This window comes from Dermacentor albipictus, chromosome 1, assembly GCF_038994185.2.
Source record: "Dermacentor albipictus isolate Rhodes 1998 colony chromosome 1, USDA_Dalb.pri_finalv2, whole genome shotgun sequence".
Taxonomy (NCBI): domain Eukaryota; kingdom Metazoa; phylum Arthropoda; class Arachnida; order Ixodida; family Ixodidae; genus Dermacentor; species Dermacentor albipictus.
Window position 1 is genome coordinate 36,154,278 of NC_091821.1, and position 20,828 is coordinate 36,175,105.

Here is a 20,828-nt window from a genome sequence, read left to right on the forward strand (position 1 = left end):
CGCAGCTGCCGCTTTGGTTCTGCTTCCCTGCCTTTGGTACCCGGCGATCTAATCAGTCGCTGTTAGCGTATCCGGTCTGCCTCCCTTGCTTTCGCATCTGATGACGTGTTCAGTCGTCGCAGGTGCATTCGCTCCTTGTTCTGGCGTTGGGGGAATCGGGCGTCCGCTGCCGCTTCTCCGAACCGTTTGGCGCGGAATCACTGGGCCGCTTCGGAGCCATGCGTCCCACTCACTCGACTATAACGAGTCGTCTGGTGAAGGAGCGGCGGTGCAGCTGCCACCGCCGACAAGCGCGCTCGTTCTACCGCTACCATAGAGAAAGCAATGCCGCTACTGTGTGACGTCACGGTTGCTATGTACAGCGGCGCCCCCCACCGGCGCGCCGATTATTAAGGAGGGGAGGAGGTTGCGCAGCTGCGCGGAGGAGAGGCCACAGTTGGCACGATTCCAGCGCACGGACGGACGCGACCGCGAGCATGAGCCATTAAAGGCTTTCGCTTTGATAAACGCCGCCCCACCGACGGCCGCGAAAAGAGCAGTGCGCAGTCACGCGATTTCTCCCTTTCTCTTTTGGTGAGGAGGCGCGTACGCGGCGCCGGACAGCGTGGAGGCCGCGACTGGGCGCGAAGAGTTTGAAGCGGTGACGCTTTTGCTGCTTTTGTGCTTTTCCTTCTTTTCCGCGTGCCATCGGAGGAGTAGCTGCTGTGCTTCGCGATCTTTGTGTTAGACGTGGGTGACGGCGAAGGTCCACCATCGGCGGCTGAAACGCTGCACGCGCTCGAAGTTCTGAGGTGTGCTATGGCCGCGGATAAAATCAGCGACGACACGTGCACACGTTTTTATGGATTTGAACAAAGTCTGCTAAGCGACCTGACAAAGAAAAAGAGGCAGAAGGACAATAGAGACTTCTTGTTCAAGAAATAAATGCTTTCTACATACGTGTGCCTGAGTGAATTCACCTCCGACTCCTTAATTTAGCTAGTTTTAATTGTTTCGATGATACGAATTTCGGCTAATACGAATATTTTTCGTGACCCCGTGAAATTCGTATCGAGATTCCACTGTATTGCACTTTGCCTCAAGTTAAGGGTTCAGTGGGTGTGCGCCTCTGTCCCCAGGGCTATTCCATTCTGTTTTTGGGCCCATATGGGAGAGGCCTGAGCCATTTTGACCTATCATGAAGGGCTAATGGTGAATTCAGAATAAAAACATATTGGAATAGTTTTATGTTATACTGGCCCAGGGTCGATTGCGGCTCTCTGGGTCTGCAGTGACATATGGTGACCCGGAAATAATGTTACCGCGTCAACTGGACTGCACAATTTGAGTACATTTACTGATATCATCATGAGCGTCAGTGCAGGAATGATATATTCTTCCAAATGTAGTTTTATAGTGCCACCAATGTTTTCGGCTTTAAGAAAGCATGCGTTGTGCCACCACTCGACCCCCTCTTCCATATTATGGTAGGCTATAGCTACAAAGTGCACTTCTATCGCCCTGCATTCTGATTGGCTTGTGTCAAGGTGAAATTATTTCTATTATGTAGAAATTGCTTTCTGTAAACCACAGTAGTTCATAACTCTGGCCTCTCCTTATGGGCTGTTGGTGAAGCGCATTCCCAGGCACTTCACCCACACTGTCGAGGCATTAAAGGGCCCCCTCACCAGACCACATAGTAAATTTGTGTTATACACTGGAACTTGTTACGTGTCCTCTAGGGAGTGTTCTGCCGTAAACTTTTTCCAGATCTGTTTGTTATTAGCCGAGATAAAAGAATTTCATTTCCGTGAACCCAAGATTTCAGGAGGAGAGCTCTACTGCCAAGAAAGACACTCTCTCCATTTTCCCCCTCTAGCCTCCGCAAGTAAAATTCCTTGCCGGCGTTCTTTCATACCAGAGCTTGAGGATTATGTGACGCATATGTCATGGCGCATACGCCCTGCCTTCTGATTTTTTTTCGCGCATTTTTGCATCACGCGCAAGCTGTTGTGATTGTCTTATTTCACACAGCGCACGATTTTGTGCACTGTGCACAAAGACACCTGACTAGAGGTGTAAGTCAGTGCTACATGAATACGAAGGCAGACACGAGCGGATCACTGCAGGATCACGCACTGGAACACGGTAGAAAATGACATAGTTTTGGTGTCTGCATGTGCAGCCGTGTGACGTGGGAACAAGCAGACGAAACGGAAGTACATTCCTCTTGCCATGGTGCGAAGTAAAACACGAACATGCAGACATTCGATTTGTGTGTTTTGTTATTTCTCGAAACATTAATTAGTTTATTGAACCAACAGATTCAGGGTGTCTACAAACTGGAAAAACCAGGAATTCTCAGTGATTTTGAATATTCTGGAAATACTCAGGGAAAACTCTGGGAATTTGTGCTTCTATCAGGGAAAAGTAGCTGTCATTTTATTGAAAGGGAATGAGAGTCGCCCTAATGCTGGCTCTAATAAAAGAGAGAAATCGTAACAAATTGTCTTTGACACCATGTCGTCGGTTGGAGGAGTTGCCAGTTCACAGTCAACAACTGGTCCGGATGCCCGATTTTGGGACATGCCAGATAATACGGACAGTTTTGCGGCACCACCACATACAGTCAACGTACAAGAATATCTAAACTTTCGGATGCAAGAACCTGTCACCGTCCGATTTTCCCGACTTTTTGCCGTGACTGCAGGTCTGAAACAGCATTAATGAAAGCCAACACCGCCGTTTTGATTATCTCGCCATCTCGAACTGGTGCTCTCACACGTAGATCTGCTGCTACGTAGCCGCCACCGCGACAATGTGAGGCCTAGCTGCTTCGACATTCGCTATTAAGGTTTTCCATTCGGTGCCGTGTTTTTCATTGAAATAATTTGCTGCTGTCGGCAATGGCACCGACTCCACCTCTGTAACCCTCGCGATTGGCTTTGAAGCTTAGAAAGCACGGCGCTTTGCATAATGCTGGTGCCCAAAAGGCAGCTTCGCCTCAGCACAGCAATGTTAAATGATGAAGCATACATAAAGTATTGTGGTGAAGCTTAACAAGCGTGGGAAGGGGCAGTTGTCATGGGACACAGTACGTATTGTCTAATTATACATGCGCGCACCTGCCATCTCCTGTCAGTATGAGCACCGATATGCCTAATAAGTGTACTGGCAGGCCTTCGGAGCTTTTTCGGACGTGCCTGTGGCAATTTGAGCCCTTAAGGGCAGTAAAAGAGATGCATTAATTTTTTCGGACGGCCCGATTTTTCGGAAGTTTTAGTCGCTCCTAGGGAGTCTGAAAAAGTGGGTGTTGACTGGAAAACTGACAAAGATGATGATTCAGTGGTCCATGGGGTGAACGTGGGGCGAACACATGGCAGGACGAGGACAAAAACAGAAAAGATCGTCGCATTCAGGAATGATAGGGAAAGGAACTGTGCTGCCTCTTCTTTGAAGGAGCTTTAGCTCAAAAAGGAGAGTGTTGGCTGACGTCAAGCTTCAGATGACCCTTATCCAAACCAAAGTGAAACCGAATGAAACGCAACATTGAGGCATTGTGCGTGGGCTGAGAGTATGTCAGGACAGTTGAGGTTGACTTTCCAGCTGCTGAGAGAAGCTCACTTGTGACAAAGTTCAGGCCTAATACTAATGAGCTTGCTATCAATTGCTAGAAATAGCTCATTTTCGAAAATATTTCTTTTGTATGCATCTAGTTTAATTTGTATTTGAAAACGTTCGACTCGATTTGCAATGGGATTTACCATTTTCCTAAAGATATTTTATTCGCTGTGCATTTTACTAACCCCTCCCTTCAGTTTTCTATTCTGTATAAAATAAACCTTACTTCTTGTATAAAATAAACATTACTTCTTGCTATTCGAACTGCAATAAATCTTTTATTTTTTAACATGCTTACTAGAAAGTGACAGCACCGGGCGACATGGTGTCGCCAGTCTTTACATAAAACAAAGTTCTGTGTCACTCAGGGAATTTCGCAAAGTTACTCAGGGAAAAGCTGGAAAACTGGGAATTTGAAAATGTCAACTTGGTAGACACTCTGAGATTGCACAAATAACAGATGTTGCCTTAAATAATTCTTGAAGTTACGTGTCACTATGAGTGACGTCACAGCACGAACACATGTACATAGGCGCACTAGCACGTATACGTCACCCTCTGGCTTGGAGCGCAGAACCTGCGAGAAGGGCAAAGGGCATTCGGTTTGAAATTTCAGGTCTTCTTGCGGCGCGTAGTTATGTAATACTTAACAGACACGATTGTTAGTGCTTATTGTACGCACTGCACTTGTCAACTGAAAATGGCCGTACCTGGTGAGGGGCCCTTTAAAGAAAAATGTATCTTTAAAAAATGTCTTGGGTTACTTTTGGAAGTTTTGAACTCCCTATTTCAGAATGCATGTTTTTGTGATTGCTGCTAGTAATTAAATATCTACGGTACTATTACCAAAATTTGCATGCACTAGACGGTTTCAGTATCAGGGTAATCCGATTCAAAATTCAGTTTAAGACAGCTGCAATATAGCGCTCGTGTTCTGTCATAGTTTCAAAGTGCACTGCCATATTCCATATTCCATTATTCCACCAAAATTCAGATTGGTGTGCTCCAAACTGCTTCAAAATAAAATTTTATCTGCTCTAAATTGCCCCAAAATGAAATTAGTCTGCTCCAAGCTGCTCCAAAATGCAGTTTTGTCGGCTCCAAACTGCTCCAAGATGCAGCTTCACTTGCTCCAAAAATAGCTTCAAAATGACTTTGGGCAGTCCCAACCCTGGATATGCATCTTCAGCTATTTGTTTCATAGCATGTGTGGCGTAGTGCCATTCCTTTTGCAGGTAGCGCGAAGTGAGCATCATGTTATGCTCTGGTGACATCGTATTCCGGCATCGCCTGCCAACTCAATTTTGTTTTGGTTTCTTGTCACCGGCTTGAAACACGACACAATAGGAAGATGACAACATGCGTCCCTGGCCAGTCAGGCCCCACCAGCTTAGGGCGGGATGGCTTCTCATGCTGCAACAGTTCTCGCTGAGTGGGCATGTCAAAACTTTCCGTCAAAATGCCCTGCTCGAAGAAGGTGCTGATCCAGGCTGAATTCGAGTAGTGCAATTGAAGCTTGCCCGAAGCCACAAAAACAACAAATGTGCATCCTAGGCCGCTCGAGCCCCTTCAGCTTAGCACATTGGTGTTTTCTGCTACAACAATTTGTGCAATGCTTTTCATTATGAAGGTGTTAACGACAGTTGAGTCTGCCAAATGTTTTAGTCTTTGGATCATATGCTTTCTGGAATAGGAAGCCTTTTCTCTCTCTCTCTTTTTTTTAAGCGTATGAACCAGGTTCTACTGCACACACCTGCTTTAGACGCATTAAGGGTTAAGTTGCAAGTTGCGATAAATGCCCGACCCAGTTTTTATATAGCCGAATGTATAAGTTGACTGCTTAAGCCATCGTGGCTTGCTGTACGCTTATCAATAGGTGCAGACCCTGATCACTTCTTTTCACTTAGAATCTAGTTGTCATGTTTTGATTTGTGGTGTACATATGCTGCACTGTGCTACAGAAGATTTTACACCTTTTTGTAAATGCAAAGGCCAGTATGCTAATTATTTTGGCTATAGTGTGAGTGCATCACTGCCTATATGGATAAGCATATGAAATGCATGGAGGTGTGACCATGGCCACAGCATAGAACACAGGCACTCAGGCTTTGCAGGTGACCTGTCGCTGGAAGCCCTATCTTGATAAGTCTGCACCTATCTGCTTAGCAATGCATGTGGCATTTTGCGTAGCAGCATTCAAAGCATATTGCATGCTTTCAACAGTCAATAGCCCACACGCACTGCCTCTTAGAGTTTTGTTGGTCTAAGTGTGCACTGCTTGCTGAAAAAAAAGCAGCTTGTCATCACCGCAGTGGCTCAGTAAATGCAATAGCTTAACAGCCATGAAAAGTGCTGTATGCATGGTATGATTGTGATCAAGTGGTGGCAAATGCCGTATTTCAGAGAAGCAACACTGGTTCTCGCACAGTAGATTCTTGTATAGACAAATGCATCAGGGAAAGTTTGGCAAGTCAATAACAATGTGCTTTGATTGGTGTAGTGCTCCCTACCAAAGCTTCAAGAGGCTGTATAGTATTGCCTGTCCTCTATCACACCATTGTGGAAAACAGCTGAAAATGTTTTTCACCACTATAGGAAAAAAAAAAAAGGAATCTATTTGCGTGTATTTAGGCAACATTTCCTGTGATGCAGCTTTTCTGCTTTATTGGCAACAGCACACATGAACAGACACAAACTTGTAGTTGCTGGTTAGTACTACAGACCCTTGTTCATATGTTTTAGAAAAAAACACAAGAAAAGACATACTAATTGGACAAACTTATGACCTGAAGCCACTAAATAATATGACAGACTCAACTGTAGTTGACATCTATGTAATGCAAAGTGTTGCGTAAAGCATTGCAGCACGAGTCGTCATGCCAAGCTGGTGGAGTTCAAGTAGCCCGTGACGCCTGTTGTCATTTTTGTAGCTTTGGCAAGCTTTGATTACCCGCTGTAGTGTCATAGTGGCTTTGTCGTTGTTCTGCGAAATCTGAGGACATGGGATGGAATCTTGGCCACAGCAGCGGCATTTCGATGGGGGTGAAATGCAAAAATACCACGCATTTGGTGCACGATAAAAAAATACCCAGGTGGTCAAAATTAACCCGGAGTGCTCTGCTAAGGCGTGCCTCTCAATCATATCATGGTATTGGCACGTAACTCCCCCCAAACAGAAAAAACTTAATTGCACCTTTGAATCATTTTGTCTGGGAAATTTTGACTTGCCCACTAGGTGAGAATCAATTGGCACGAGATGCCGACGTGCGTCAAGTTGGTGGGACCCGAGTGGCCCAGATTGTGCCTTGTCGTTTTCCTTTTGCAGACTGTTTTAATACACTGACAAGTAACTGAAATGAAATTGACATGATGGGCGATGCCGTGAATCGATGCCATCTGAGCGAAACAAGACACTCACTTTGTACCGCCTAAAGCAGGAAATGGCACGTGTTTGGTTATCGCCTATTAAAGAAACTGTTAAAACAGAAGCATAACTGGATTTAGTCATTTTTTGTGTGTTCTCGATTGTGAACTTTGGCGCCGGGAAATTGTATGAGATTGGATCATATCAACGAGATTATACTGTGCGTAATACCTTTTAGTGTTGTTATGCCACATTTCCACCATGTATGAACTAACTAATGAGGTTTCACTTGCACAGAGCTTGCATGGATTTCATATTTTGTATGGCTATCAGGGTTTAATTATAGTGTTAAATGCTAGCTTTTAGGTTCCAATTGCAACCACCAAGGCTCATAGGCTGCTAAATTTTGGTGCTGGTTTATTGTAAGCATTGTACAAGGAATTCTTGGGCAAGCTGGCTTCCACAATTTTTTAGGTTACTTTTCGACTCTAAGAGATTAACTGAACTTTCTATACATGTTATTTTAATGCAGGAGCTGCAGGATTTCCTCCTTTCACCAGCCAGCCTTTCTCCACTAGTACTTCATTTGTGCCTGTATCCACATCTTCTGTGGCAGCTGCTGCTTCCTCTGGCAGCACTGTTGCACCTCCGTCACTGTTCTCATCAGTAAAAGCCTCATCTGCGACAACAGCTTTTTCGTTTGGCTCTACTGGTGGTAGCGTCTTTTCATTTGGTGCCAGTGGAGGTGGGAATGCTTTCTCCTTTGCTCCAGCTACTGTACCCACAGTGTCAAAGTCGACGCCATCTTTGGCTACATCCACAACTCCAAGTCAAGGACTGTTTTCCGTGCCTCTGCCCATGTTTTCAAGTGCAACGACGGCTGCTGCACCACCAGCCTTGGCCTCCATGCCTTCAGCAGTTCCTCCACCCTTTAGTGTTCCTACTACATCCAGCTCATCAGGCTTCCTTTTCAAGCCGGCACCCAAAGCCGATACAGAAGCTAAGGGCTCCCCAGTGTCCCCTGCTCCAGTGCCAATACCAGATCAACCTGTGTCAACAGTCACACAGACAACTTCAGCACAGGAAGCAAAAGCTTCTTCATTGCAACTGAAGACTTCTGCTCCTACGGCAGTAGCAGTTGCAGAAAAGGTGAAGCCCTTATTTCTTGCATTATTTTTCTATGCAAATGCCTGTCATCACTGACTGTGTTGCCATATGACAAAAATTTTTTAAACATTGCATTTGCATACCTTCCAGATTTTACAATTTCTTCATTAAATGCTCAACTATTAGAGCCTGCTTGCAAATATTGTATTGACACCAATAATTGTAAAATTAATTGGGTGTATGTTAGGACAAAAATTATTACAAAGAATACAAATACAGTCGTGGACCAATTTTCCTAGAGTAATTATTGGGGCAGATTGATTACATGAACCTATTCACACATCAGTGACACCAACTTTTAAAATAAAGGTATAATGGCAATTGAGATTTTGGTCTCCAGTGTGTAAGTATTTGACAAATTAATTATTAACTTTGTGGTGCAGATGATTCTTCCTACAGCTATAGAGCAGGGTACCCTTTCACAACGTCCCTGCAGAACAAAGTCTGTGAATATTTGATAAACAGTCGATGTGTTGAGTATTTAAACATTTTTATTTTTTTAGAAGTTCTACTATTTTTTGGCTTCAACTGTAGTGTATTTCAAGTTTCAAGGTCAGCACTTGGAGTCATAGTCTTATAGCAAAGAGCTGTTGCAATTCATTACATGGCTTTCGTGTTATTTGTATGTTTTTAACCAAGGCTAGTGTAAATTATCCTTAAGGATCCCTTTCGCTCGGCCCTGTTCCTTTCTTACTATACACCACTCACAACCTACCTAACTGTCCTCTCCTGGTGATAACGCAGGCGTAGCTCCACTCGAACTGCTGACAAAATGTGCAAAACAAAAGAAAAATTGGAATAGAATGAATACATTGTCCTTTCTCAGTATCATTAAGTGCACTGCGTGCAGAAATGCACAAGTTTGTAAAATAATTCCATCCCAGCTGCCAAAATACTTTGCCAAATTTTTTGCTCTTTAGGGTGCTTGTATATATAGGAGAGTCTTTTGACTAAGTAACATAGAAAGGCAGAGTGGCGATGGATTTATGTTATAGGATACTGCAGCACTGCCACTAAGAGTCTGCATGATTGCTCTGGATTGGGTAGATTTTGCACTACATTGCACAATATTACACATAAGTGCTCTGAATTGGGTGCAAAATAGCTGCAGGGACCTAATGTGATTTATTATTCTCTTACAGCCTTACAAATTGGAGCCATCTAAGGATGCTATCATTGCAGCTATGCATGATGAGGTGAGCATGTTACTGCTATACTGTCCCATATGCTCAGACTGACTTGCATCGCTGGGCACAGACACAGGATGTTTCATATTCACATCTACTGAAATAATGTACAGCCACATGTGTACAGTATACAGTTCTGTTAACTTGCAGAAGCACTTATATTTTGTCTATTTTAGTATTCTGAGATTGTATGTCATAAATAGTATAGTTAAACTTTGGTAGAATGAAAGTGAAAATCAGCACTCTACGTTGTCACAGAAAAATTTTGTTGCATTGAAATACCCTATAGTGTTCTGTAAAGGCTGCACCCCTCTTTCTCAAGCATGCACCTCATGAGTTGTGGCTGCGCGGCACATGTGCGCTACCTCTGTCTGGTATCGACATGGTACATAAAGGCATATGGGTTTCCTCTTCTGTTGTTTCTGAACTTGATAAGTGACAGGGCAATGATGCAGTCATTGGCTGCACAATTTATGCACTTACTGTGCTTCCCTCGGGCTGTATCATGATGTCGATAAGGAGACTGCCCTGTCACTAACCTGTCAACTTTTGAGTGGCAGTGCACCAGGCTAAATGCATTGTTTATTGGTATATGGCATGTTTGAGAGCACTGCAATTGCGGTGTGCAAGTTGACATGTCACATGTCCTTTTTCATAGTTTGTGGGCTTTCTTAAGGATGTAGTAAAAATGATGACGCAACAAACAGGAAGTTGGAAGCTGCTGAATTACATGTTTCCTGAAACACACTACAACCTTCCTATTAGAAGTTATACCCTAAAGTTATTCCTTGGGAATTTTGGTTAGTTAACCTTGACCAATTATGCACTTTAACAGAATACAAAAAATAGTGTGATTCTCTCCATATAATAGCCAACAACATGCATTTGGTTTCCTCTTCCTAGAGCGCATTCACTTATTTTTAAACCTTGGCTAAGGTTAGCTGGGACTCCCTGTACTGCCTTATTTTGCTACACATTGTCAGGAAATTTTGCTCTTTGTCATGACAGTGATAATGGCAGTGATGTCAGGTTTAACATTTTGAGACCAACTTTAGTATAAAATTAGAATATTGTTTTGTTTCACAAATAAGTCAACACTCATTACAATGGATTACAGTAGTCCAGCAAGAAAGGTCCATTGTATCCGAAGTTCGTACCATCCAAAATGAGGGTCACAGTATTTTGTGTAATGGCAGAACTTCGCAAGTGCTTAGCGTTTTATTATTGGAACTGTAGACGAAAAAATGAAATTAAAATAAATGAATAAATGGACATGCGCATGATTCCACAAACACAGTAGCGACATGGCACCTTCGTGTCCACCGTTATCCAGACACTGGAAAGAGCGGATAAATGGCAGCTTCCCTGCTAGAGCTCTGCCCTGCACATTGGAAAAATTTTCCGGCTGGTGAAATATTGAAATCGTGCGACATTTCTGCCATTGCGGCCAGCTCCCTAAAATGCCGGCCACCCGTTGGAAAAATTTTCCGGCAGGTGAAATATTGAAATCATGCGACATTTCTGCCATTGCGGCCAGCTCCCTAAAATGCCGGCCACCCGGCCTGAGCATGTTGCTGCTGCTGCTGATAACACGAACATCGACTACAGTTTGTTTTTTACTAGGATTAATGGTTACTAGAATAAGCTAACGTATTAATTTTATTTTTCGGGACAAACGAGAACCAATGTCAAACCTTTAGCTTGAATGAAAGGTGTGATACGAGGAAAGTTCAACTCGGAGCCTATGTCTAACTGCCTCTGCACTGTATACAAAATGTCTTGAACGCATCATGTGCTTTGCAGTTTGGATGTCACAATTGATGGCCTATCTTCTTTTTTGTGTGAATTGATGCAGTGAGAAACAAAGAATTCTCAAAATGATGCAATTCGCGATCGTAATCAGTTTTTCAAGCACTGCATGCGACGGCTTCTAAGCAAAGTGGATAAGTCATAGTGGCACAAAGCCTGCAGTGGTGGGTGGCGGTTAGCCTGTGGGGTCATCCCGAAAACTCTCTATTTGGTGGGGTATTGCTCGGCATGCGGTTGCTGGAAGTTTGCCGCTAGTGTGTGCATTCCTTAAGAAAAAGTGCATTTTTGCACATTCCACAAGTGGCCGGAAATAGTTTGATGCAGTGCACCACCTCACTCACGCATCGCTGCAGCAAAGTATGTCGTATATGCAACATCATTACATGTAATAAAAAATTTGTCCAAAATATTGTCCCTTGTAGCTGATAGCACATTATAGCCGGGTGAAATTGGTTGCAGGAATAATATAGACAGTCCAAACTAAATAAGAAGAATGGTCTGTTATATCTGAAAGTGTGTTGTATGCTGATCCATTGTAACATGTGTGGACTGTATGTGTGACAGCCTTCATACTCGTTAAAGAACCCCAGGTGGTCAAAATTTCCGGAGTCCTCCACTACGGCGTGCCTCATAATCAGAAAGTGGTTTTGGCACGTAAAAACCATATAATTTTTTTTTTAAGCCTTCATACTGTCAGGATTGGGGGCTCAATCCCATCGCTCGTGGTCCTTTGCCAAGATTGGAGTACGGCATGAATTCGAAGGTAGCTGGCCCATGCCGTCGTCCAACTTATTTACGCTGAGATTGTTGATGAAGTGAAGAACTGTTTCTCATCGAGAACGAGGAAAAAGGGTTTATTTACAGAAATTAAATCAGTCTAACATGACTGCTTGAGAAAAAGAGTATCAGTCCAACATGACTGCATGAGAGAAGTGAATCAGTCTAACATGACTGCTCAAGAGAAGTGTATCAGTCTAACATGGCTGCTCAAGAGAAGTGTCCCCAGCATTCGCACAACAACAGTTTTTATACACTCGGTCCGCCGGCCATACGAGGCGGCGACTGTTCGTTTACTCATCACCAACTCGCCGCTGCTCCACAGATCAGTTTACGTACACAAAGGCAACCCCATTCTGATGCCTGACGCCGGCGTTGGAGGGGTGCCGTTCCGGGAAGTATCGGCGCCCATCGTGAGTAGCTCGTTGTCTTGCGCCTGGACGAGCATGAGAAGCACCAAAATACGGCTTCCCCACGGCAGCTTGTCCATGCGTGTCATATCAGGTCCACGTTGGGGAACTCCGAAACCATTGTTCACACACCGAACTCGTCCCGTCACAATGTCGATGGGGCTGGAGGAAGGAGGCAGTTTTCAGCACAAAGGCCGCTTCTTCGAACGCCTCCTAGCTGCAGTGACGGAGAGGGTGCGGAATGCGCGTCTTGCCCCCCTTGTCGTAATCGGGTGGCAATCTTGCTTTGCAGCTCGCCATTCTTAACAGCGCAAAGGCCGCTTATTCGAACGCCTCCTAGCTGTAGCGACGGAGAGTGCGGAATGCGCGTCTTGCCCCCCTTGTCGTAATTGGGTGGCAATTTTGCCTTGTAGCTCGCCATTCTTAACAATACTTGCCAAGTGTCATCCTGTTACTCATGAGAAGTGTGTGGTAGTTTCTCTACAACTTCAAAAATATGTGTTGGTGCTCCTTATGAGGGTAAGCATGTAACAGCCTTTGCTGCTATGGGCATATCTCGCATTGAATGCTCTCATAATACTGTGTGAAGTGAACTAGGGCTGATTCATTCTGCTCAGTCGAAGCTGGAGGATAAAATTTGTAGCCTCTCCTCGCGAGTCAACGCCCTAGAAAAAATTGCCGAAGCAAATCAGTTTAGTTGTGCAATCTCTGTAGCCGATCCTGATATGACTAAACTTTCCTCAGATATTAAACTAATTTCGAACAAATGCGACGACGCTGAGAATCGACTTCACCGCTCAAACTTACTGTTTTACGAGATCACCGATAAGTAAGATGAAACGTGGTCACAGTCTGAATCGCATATCATTTCATTCTGCTCCCAGGAGCTCGATATCACCATTAATAGTCATGATATTGAACGTGCCCACAGACTTGGCCGCTTCCAGCCAGGAAAGAACCACCCGATAATTGTCAGTTTCATGGAGATTCAAAGACAAAGGGGAAATTCTGTCTGCCAGTTCTGCTAAAAAAACTCGTCGTTTTCAGTCCATGAAGATTGTTCTGCACGTGTGCGCTTGGCAAGGAAGAAACTTTTTTCGTATGGTCAGCAAAGTACTGCTTTTTTCAAAATTCATTTTGATAAGCTTATTATGAATAACAAACAGTTTGTGTATGATGCTGGAACGGATTCTGTGGTCAAGCTAAGTTCATAGCGCTCACCGCATGCACCTAAGTCTTTGGTGCACCACCCTTTGGGAACTCCCCAGCGCACTAACCCTGCCCCAAGAAATAAATCTGTGTCAGTTTTAATAACCAATATCTGAAGCTATTTCCCAAAGAAAGACGCTGTCGAAGCTTTATTGGATGACAACAGCACCGATATCGCCATCTTCACCAAAACTTGGCTCACACCTGATATACAGAATGACGAACTTTTGCACGATCACCAGTCTTTCGCTTTTTTCTGGTGTTACAGATGTGGTCGCCAGGGAGGTGGCGTGATGGTCCTTGTTAAGGGCACCCTGGTTCTTCTGTTGAAATCAACAGTAAAAGTGAAATCTTTTGTGTGAACATTTCATTGGCTCATCGCGCTACTATTATCATTACCTGCTACCAGCCACTTGATTCTGATCACTCCTTCATTGACGACCTAAGTACCATTCTACTTGATATCAAAAACCAGTTTCTCGGCGCTAACCTCATTATTTGCGGTGATTTTAACTTTGCAGACATTGATTGGGACAACCTAACTGCATCTTCACGTCATTCCAGAGATTTCTTTAATCTAATTCCTTCTTTCAACCTCACTGAAACTGTCCGAATACCAACTCGTGGTAGTAACACCCTTGATCTTGTCCTTGTGTCAAATCCTGAGCTAATTCATTCATTGTCATCCACCGACGGCCTTAGCGATCATATGTTAGTGTTGTTCAACCTCGATATTTCAATTCCTTCGCGCCATCATTCAGTAAAGTACATTTGCGACTACAGCAAAGCAGATTTTTCCAAAATCAATGAGGAAATGGTCAAATTTCTCCAACACTTTGAACAATCAGCTCCTAATAGGTGTATTGATGAAAACTGGACTTGCTGTAAAGAAAAAATTATCTCTCTAATAGAATCCTATGTACCCCTCATCTGCATTTGCGGTGATGCCAGGAAACCGTGGTTTACAAATTCATTAAGAAAATTATGTAACAAGAAAAAGCGGTTCAGAGAAGCCAAGAGCTCCAATTCAGCACTAAAATGGGAAAAGTACTTAGAGTGTCTGTATAATTATACGAAGTTGCTGAGGAGCATGAAACGACACTTCTACAACAAGGACTTACTTGACATCCTCTGAAATAGCCCCAAAAAAGTTTTGGAGTTTAACTCCCAACCGTAGTGGCTCACATAACATCTTTCAACTATATCAGGATGGTTCTGTTGTTCCGAAGGAGCTTCGTTTTGACGTTTTGAATGCGTACTTCATGTCCATTTTCACCCAGGAACCAGCTGCTAATACAGTCGAACATGGATATATCGAACTCGAAGGGGATCACGAATTAATTCGATATATTAAAAATTCGATATAAAAAATACAGGCCCAGAGGCGACCTGTGGCGGACGATGACCTACCGATCGGCACATTCAAAAATGACAACTATTTCCGCACACACGACGCAACGTAATGATTTATTTGCCGGAAAAAAATCGCTTATGTTGATCTGCTTCTTCGCCTTGCAAATGAAATTAAAGACGCCAACCTCGATCTTATCGAGGCTGTTCAGGTGCGAAAGCCCGGTTCCTTCCATGTCGCCGCAACAACGGCGAGTCAAGCTGAACGCGGCCGCCACTTCAGTGGCGGAGTACGAGCGTGTAGGCCCCCTCGTCCGGACGATCTTTGTCGCCACTCGAGCTGTCGGCCTGGGTCCCTGCGACTGCAGCTACAATGTTCTCGTCGGCGAGGCTCGAAACAGCCTGAACATTGGTGTCACCATTCACAAAATTGTCAGCAGACACTTCGGCTGGAACGGCAGCCTCCGGGAAAAGGGACGACAACGCGCAAAACGCGTCGTCCATGCACTCGTCGCCGTCGCCGTCTTCGCAGGTTTCGGGAAGTTTGGCCGTCACAAGGCCTGCCTTCCGGAAGCAGTTGGCCACGGTATCCTGCTTCACGTCTCTCCAGGCGCCCGTCATCATTTGAATGGCCTCGAGCAGGTCAACCTTAAGCTCGGTGCCCATGCGGAGGTTCACCAAAAGCCTATCAATGAGTCGCCTCCTGTAGCCGACTTTGAACGACTTAATGATGCCCTGGTCGAGCGGCTGCAACTTCGCTGTCGTGTTCGCCGACAGAAACTTGAGCGCGATGTTTTCGAGCTCGCAGGTGGTGTGATGGGCCGAGCAATTATCGACGAGAAGGCAAGCGTGACGCCCCGACTTGCCCAGTTCGGCGTCCCACGCTTGCAGCCATTCTGTAAACAGCTGACGCGTCATCCACGCCTTCTTATTGAAGGCGTAGCGAACGGGGAGCTGCTTACAGTTTTTGAAGCAGCGCGGTGCCCTTGCTTTGCCGATCACAAAGGGCTGGAGCTTTTGAGAGCCATCCATGTTTGCAGCGCGCAGAACGCTCACGCGGACTTTGCTCATCTTGCCCCCGTGACGCGTGCTGCCCCGGACGTCGAGCGTCTTGCTGGGCAGCATCTGCCAAAACAACCCGGTCTCGTCGGCGTTGAAGATTTCCGCGGGTGAAAACTTCGCGCAAATTTCCGGCCATTCCTTCGAAATCCACTGCTGGATATCCTGGCTGATGACAGCTCCGCTTTCCCCAGAAATGGTTTTGCCAACTATCTTGTGGTGGATCTTAAACCTCTGCAGCCACCCTGTGTTGTGGGAGAAGTTGTCATCACCGAGTGCAGCGGCAAACCATTTAGCTTTAGCCATTAGCATTGGGCCATGCACCGGAATGTTCTTAGCCCGCACCTCTAAACCCCACGCATAGAGGGCCTTTTCAACTTTCTCGTGGGCAGGACTGCGCACACGACAAGCTCCCGACGTGCGTTGCTCCGCCGATTTCGACTTTATGTCCGCCTTGTTTTTTAACAAGGTGCTTAGGGTGCTCCGAGGAATCCCGAAGTCGTCTGCCACCGTCGCGCTTTTCTCGCCCGCCTCAACACGCTGAATGGATTTCAGTTTTGTCGCAAAGTCCAGGTTCTTCCGCTTCTTGACGATGCTTGTGCTTGCTGCGGCCATTGCTTCCGCGTCAGCCCACTACGATCCAGTCACACGTGTCGTGAGACGCACGCAAAACAATAATGAACACGAAACACAAGAATGCGCACAAAACACAAGAATTCACGTGCGCAGCCTCCGCCAACAAAGCGCTCGCGATGGCCACCTCCGAGGGCGACAGCGACGTACGAAAGGCACGAGCTGTGGTTGGCTGAGCAAAACTCGTGAAAAAGCAACAGGAAAAAAAAGGCAAAAGGAGGAGGCCGTCGGTGCCTTCGTTCCCGGCTACATTTTCCGAGCCGATCACTATGGTTACGCGGGGGAAGGATGAGACATTGGGAGAGAGAAAAAAAAGCAGTTCCGCAAGTCTGAGAGCGTGCGCAGCGGGAGTACAGTCCGAGCCTCCCTCTCGCTCTCACATTTTCCGAGCCTTTCGGGGGAGGTGCGGAGCTCGCGGGTGCAGCGAGTGCCGAGATCGCGCAGTGTTCTATATATCCAATGGCGGGTAAAAATATCGTTCGATATAAACGTACGAATTTCTATACTTTAACACAGAATTTTCAAGGGGATAATTTACGAGTTCGATACAGACAATAATTCGATATATGTGGGTTCGATATATCCGTGTTCGGCTGTATTCCAATACTGCTCAGCCCAAATTTTGCTCAAATGCCACCAGTTAGTATCTCGGCAGAAGGAATCTGTAAAATAATTGATAATTTAAATATATCCAGTGCCTCTGGGCCTGACAACATATCTCTTAAAATACTTAAAGGCACAAAAGTAATATCCAGTCACGTGCTACAAATAATTTTCATGCAGTCTATTTCCAGTGGCGAAATTCTGTTCGAGTGGAAGGTAAGCAGAGTGGTACCGGTTTTTAAGACAGGAAGACGCTCTGATTCGTCAAATTATAGTCCTATCTCGTTAACGTGCATTGCATGCAAACTTATTGCATGCAATGCATGTTAACTTATTGTCCTTACGTCCTTGTTTGCTGGCGCTAAATATGCTTTCAATTTACCAACACGCCCAACAAATGGCAATGCTACAAAACTTATTGAACATATAATTGACTCTCACGTGGCAAAGCACCTGGATAATAATTCCTTTTTCTTCCCAAACCAACATGGATTTCAGTCTGGCTTTTCTTGCGAATCTCAACTTTTTGAATTCACGACTGACCTGCACCTAAACGTAGACTCGTCCTTTCAAACTGACGTCATTTACCTTGATTTTTGTAAGGCTTTTGACCGTGTCATTCACCAGCGTCTCATGACTAAACTTTCTTGCCTTTCACTGGACCCGCTGATACTTTCATGGATTCACTGCTTTTTAACTAATTGTTCGCAGTACACCGTCATCAAAAGTCATCCATCTGCCGCTACTAATGTTATCTCCGGAGCCCCTCAGGGCTCTGTTCTTTGCCCGCTTCTGTTCCTAATCTTTATCAATGACCTTCCTGCTGAAATTTCATCGTCCATTCGTCTGTTTGCGGATGATTGCGTTCTCTACCAACGTATCTCTACTATTAACGATCAGTCATTGTTGCAGGATGATTTAACCTTAATACAAAATTGATGTTCGACCTGGCTCATGCAGTTAAATGTATCAAAATGTAAGTTTATGCACGTGTCTCGTAAAAGATCTAACCTACACTTCTCATACACGCTAAACACTACCGCACTATCAGAAGTAGAATCTTATAGGTATCTAGGCATAGAAATAACAACTAAGCTGGTCAAAGCACATCACGTTGCTCTCTGCAAGCGTTTCCAAATCACTAGGTTTCATTAGATGATCACTCATGTTTGCTTCGCCTACGGTTAGATTAATTGCATACGAAACTTTAATCCGTACCAAACTTCAATACGCATCCCCTATCTGGAACCCCCATCAAGAGTACCTAATCCAGGTGTTAGAGGCAATACAAAATCGAGCTGCTCATTTTATAACGTTCAAATATGATTCTCGATTGAGCATTACTGACATCAAAGCTTCGATTGGTCTAACCCACCTGGCATCCCGTCGTAAAATATCAAGTCTCTGCCTTTTTCATAAGCTATATTATCATTTTCCTCATTTACGTGAGAGCCTAATTCTGCCTCCCGTGAGGTCATCACGACGTCTGTTTAATTGTCACAGTGTTCAACGCATTCGTGGTTCAACTAGTTCTTGCAAATTGTATTAATGTGTTTTATCTTTGATCCATGGTTACCATTTCTTATCCCCCTCCCCCCCCCCTTATGTAATGCCCCACCAGGGCTCTTAAGGGTAAATAAATGATCATGATGATGAATGCTTTACACTACAGTCTTGCTGTTATATATAAGGAACAAAAGGGACCAAGCTTACTACGTAAGAGCCGCATCCCCAACTTGGCAGCTCGTAATTTGGAAAAAATTATTTCCAACATAGAAGCAATCGCGTTCGGTGCCCCAAGGCTGTGTGCGCACATTGGCTCATTTTCATGCGCTCCATGCCACTGCTAGATGGCGGGAGCTGTGCATTGACCTCTGATGCATTGGTACATCCGGGGATCTGGGGTGTGCACACGTCGTCAGATGCACCAGTACCATTTTGACCAAACGGGTTGGTTTCACATGAGGGCCGGTTCATGTTGTCAAAATTGTGAAAAAAAAAAAGTGCAGCCTTTACACGAGTCTATACGGTATCTGTTTTCAATTTATTGTGACTGTCCATCATGAGGAGAATGTACTGAAGGACATGTAAAGGGGGCCATTTTCTTCACAAACATGAACATCATTATATCAAGCCTTATTGCTACAAGATATCACTAGACTTTGTTCTCAGTCATGATGTCACAATAAATTCCATTAATTCACATTTTGTAAGGCACGGCAGCGCTATTTTTTGTTGGTTGTGATGAGTGATTTGGAAGAACAAGTAAATGTGAAGTTTTGTATCTAACTAGGAGAAAGGTCAGTTGAGGCAGCTAAACAGCTAAACATAATAGTTGTTGAACCGGTTCAAGATCAGAATGTCTGTGGTAGGGGTGAATGCTGCAGACGTTCAACTGGCATGACAGGTGCAAGTGCAGTGAGAGCTTACAAAAAAACTCGCAAACATTGCTGCTTAGCCATCCACGAACTGTCTGAAGGGCTTGACTTTTTATGGGGAACTTACCACAGAATTTTGATAGATGTATAAGGAATGTGCTGGACCTAGAAAAATTTATGCCCGGCCTCCTCACCACTGAATAAAATGAGGATCTATGCTAGTTTGCACAAATAAAGTGAACAAAGTAGTGTGCTTGCACACACAAGCACATGCATGCATGTAAGTCATCATAGTAAGCATGAAACATCTCTATCATACCATTACAAAAGTGCATGATGTGAAAGAAAACCATGTTACTATCTTACTAAAAGAAACTTCCAGGTTAGCTCTTTACTAATAGCAGAGGTACTCTTTAATAGTGGAGCAGTGCAACATTCTCTCTTCAGGTTGGGCAGATTCTGGGAACTTTTGAATTGCCTCTCTTAGTCCTGCACTGTTTTGCTTCTGTAAACAATTCTTAGTACTTCACGATTCCTTTGAAATCTCTTGTTCCAATAATACGCTGTTTACAATTACACAACTGTTGCATTTTATTGTGTTCTTAGGTAGTTAATATGTAATAGTGTGTGTGTGTGTGTGTGTGTGTGTGTGTGTGTGTGTGTGTGTGTGCGTAGTGTGTGTGTGCGTAGTGTGCAGTCAACGTCCGATTTTTCGGACTCCCTAGGGGCCACGAAGATGTCAGAAAAATTGGGCAATCTGAGAAAAATAATGCATGCCTTTTACGCCCCCCCCCCCCCTCTGTGTGAGGAACACAGGGGGAGGGGGACGCCATCTGTGTTGCTTACAACATTGTGTGTAAAGAACACAGATGGTGCTCTTACACACTTCTCGGGGCCAAGTTTATAGATGCGATGGGCTTCAATGAACTCTCTTTCCTACTGAGTCTTAGCCTTCCCCAAGATTGAAACATCACTGAAGATGGGATGACAACCGCACTCCTTACAGTGCAGCAGAAGATTACCTCCTGTGCCTGTGGATATTAGATTTGCATGCTCACGCATCCAATCATTCACACAGGGACTGGTTTGTCCTATGTAATCTCTACCACATTTCAAAGGAATACTGTGCACTACACATATGTCGCATGTGCGGTGCTTCGTGACATGCTTGGTATTGCACGTACTCTTTCGCCAACTGTGTTGTGAGACCCTCGTGCAAAGTTTTGCAAGCTTACAAGGCGCGGAACAAACAATCTGATGTCGTTTCTTGCCGCAACCTTTT

At 44.6% G+C, this 20,828-nt stretch overlaps 1 protein-coding gene across 10 annotated transcripts in view; it reads left to right on the forward strand.

Moving 5' to 3' along the window:
- Positions 1-20,828, forward strand: part of Nup214 (nuclear pore complex protein Nup214) — a 357,324-nt gene that overhangs the window by 97,003 nt on the left and 239,493 nt on the right. For all 10 annotated transcript variants that reach the window (XM_065430714.1, XM_065430718.1, XM_065430719.1 and 7 more), the window contains exons 14-15: positions 7,497-8,113; positions 9,274-9,327. In XM_065430714.1, the coding sequence (XP_065286786.1) occupies positions 7,497-8,113; positions 9,274-9,327 (671 nt within the window). The remainder of the gene's footprint in view (positions 1-7,496; positions 8,114-9,273; positions 9,328-20,828) is intronic.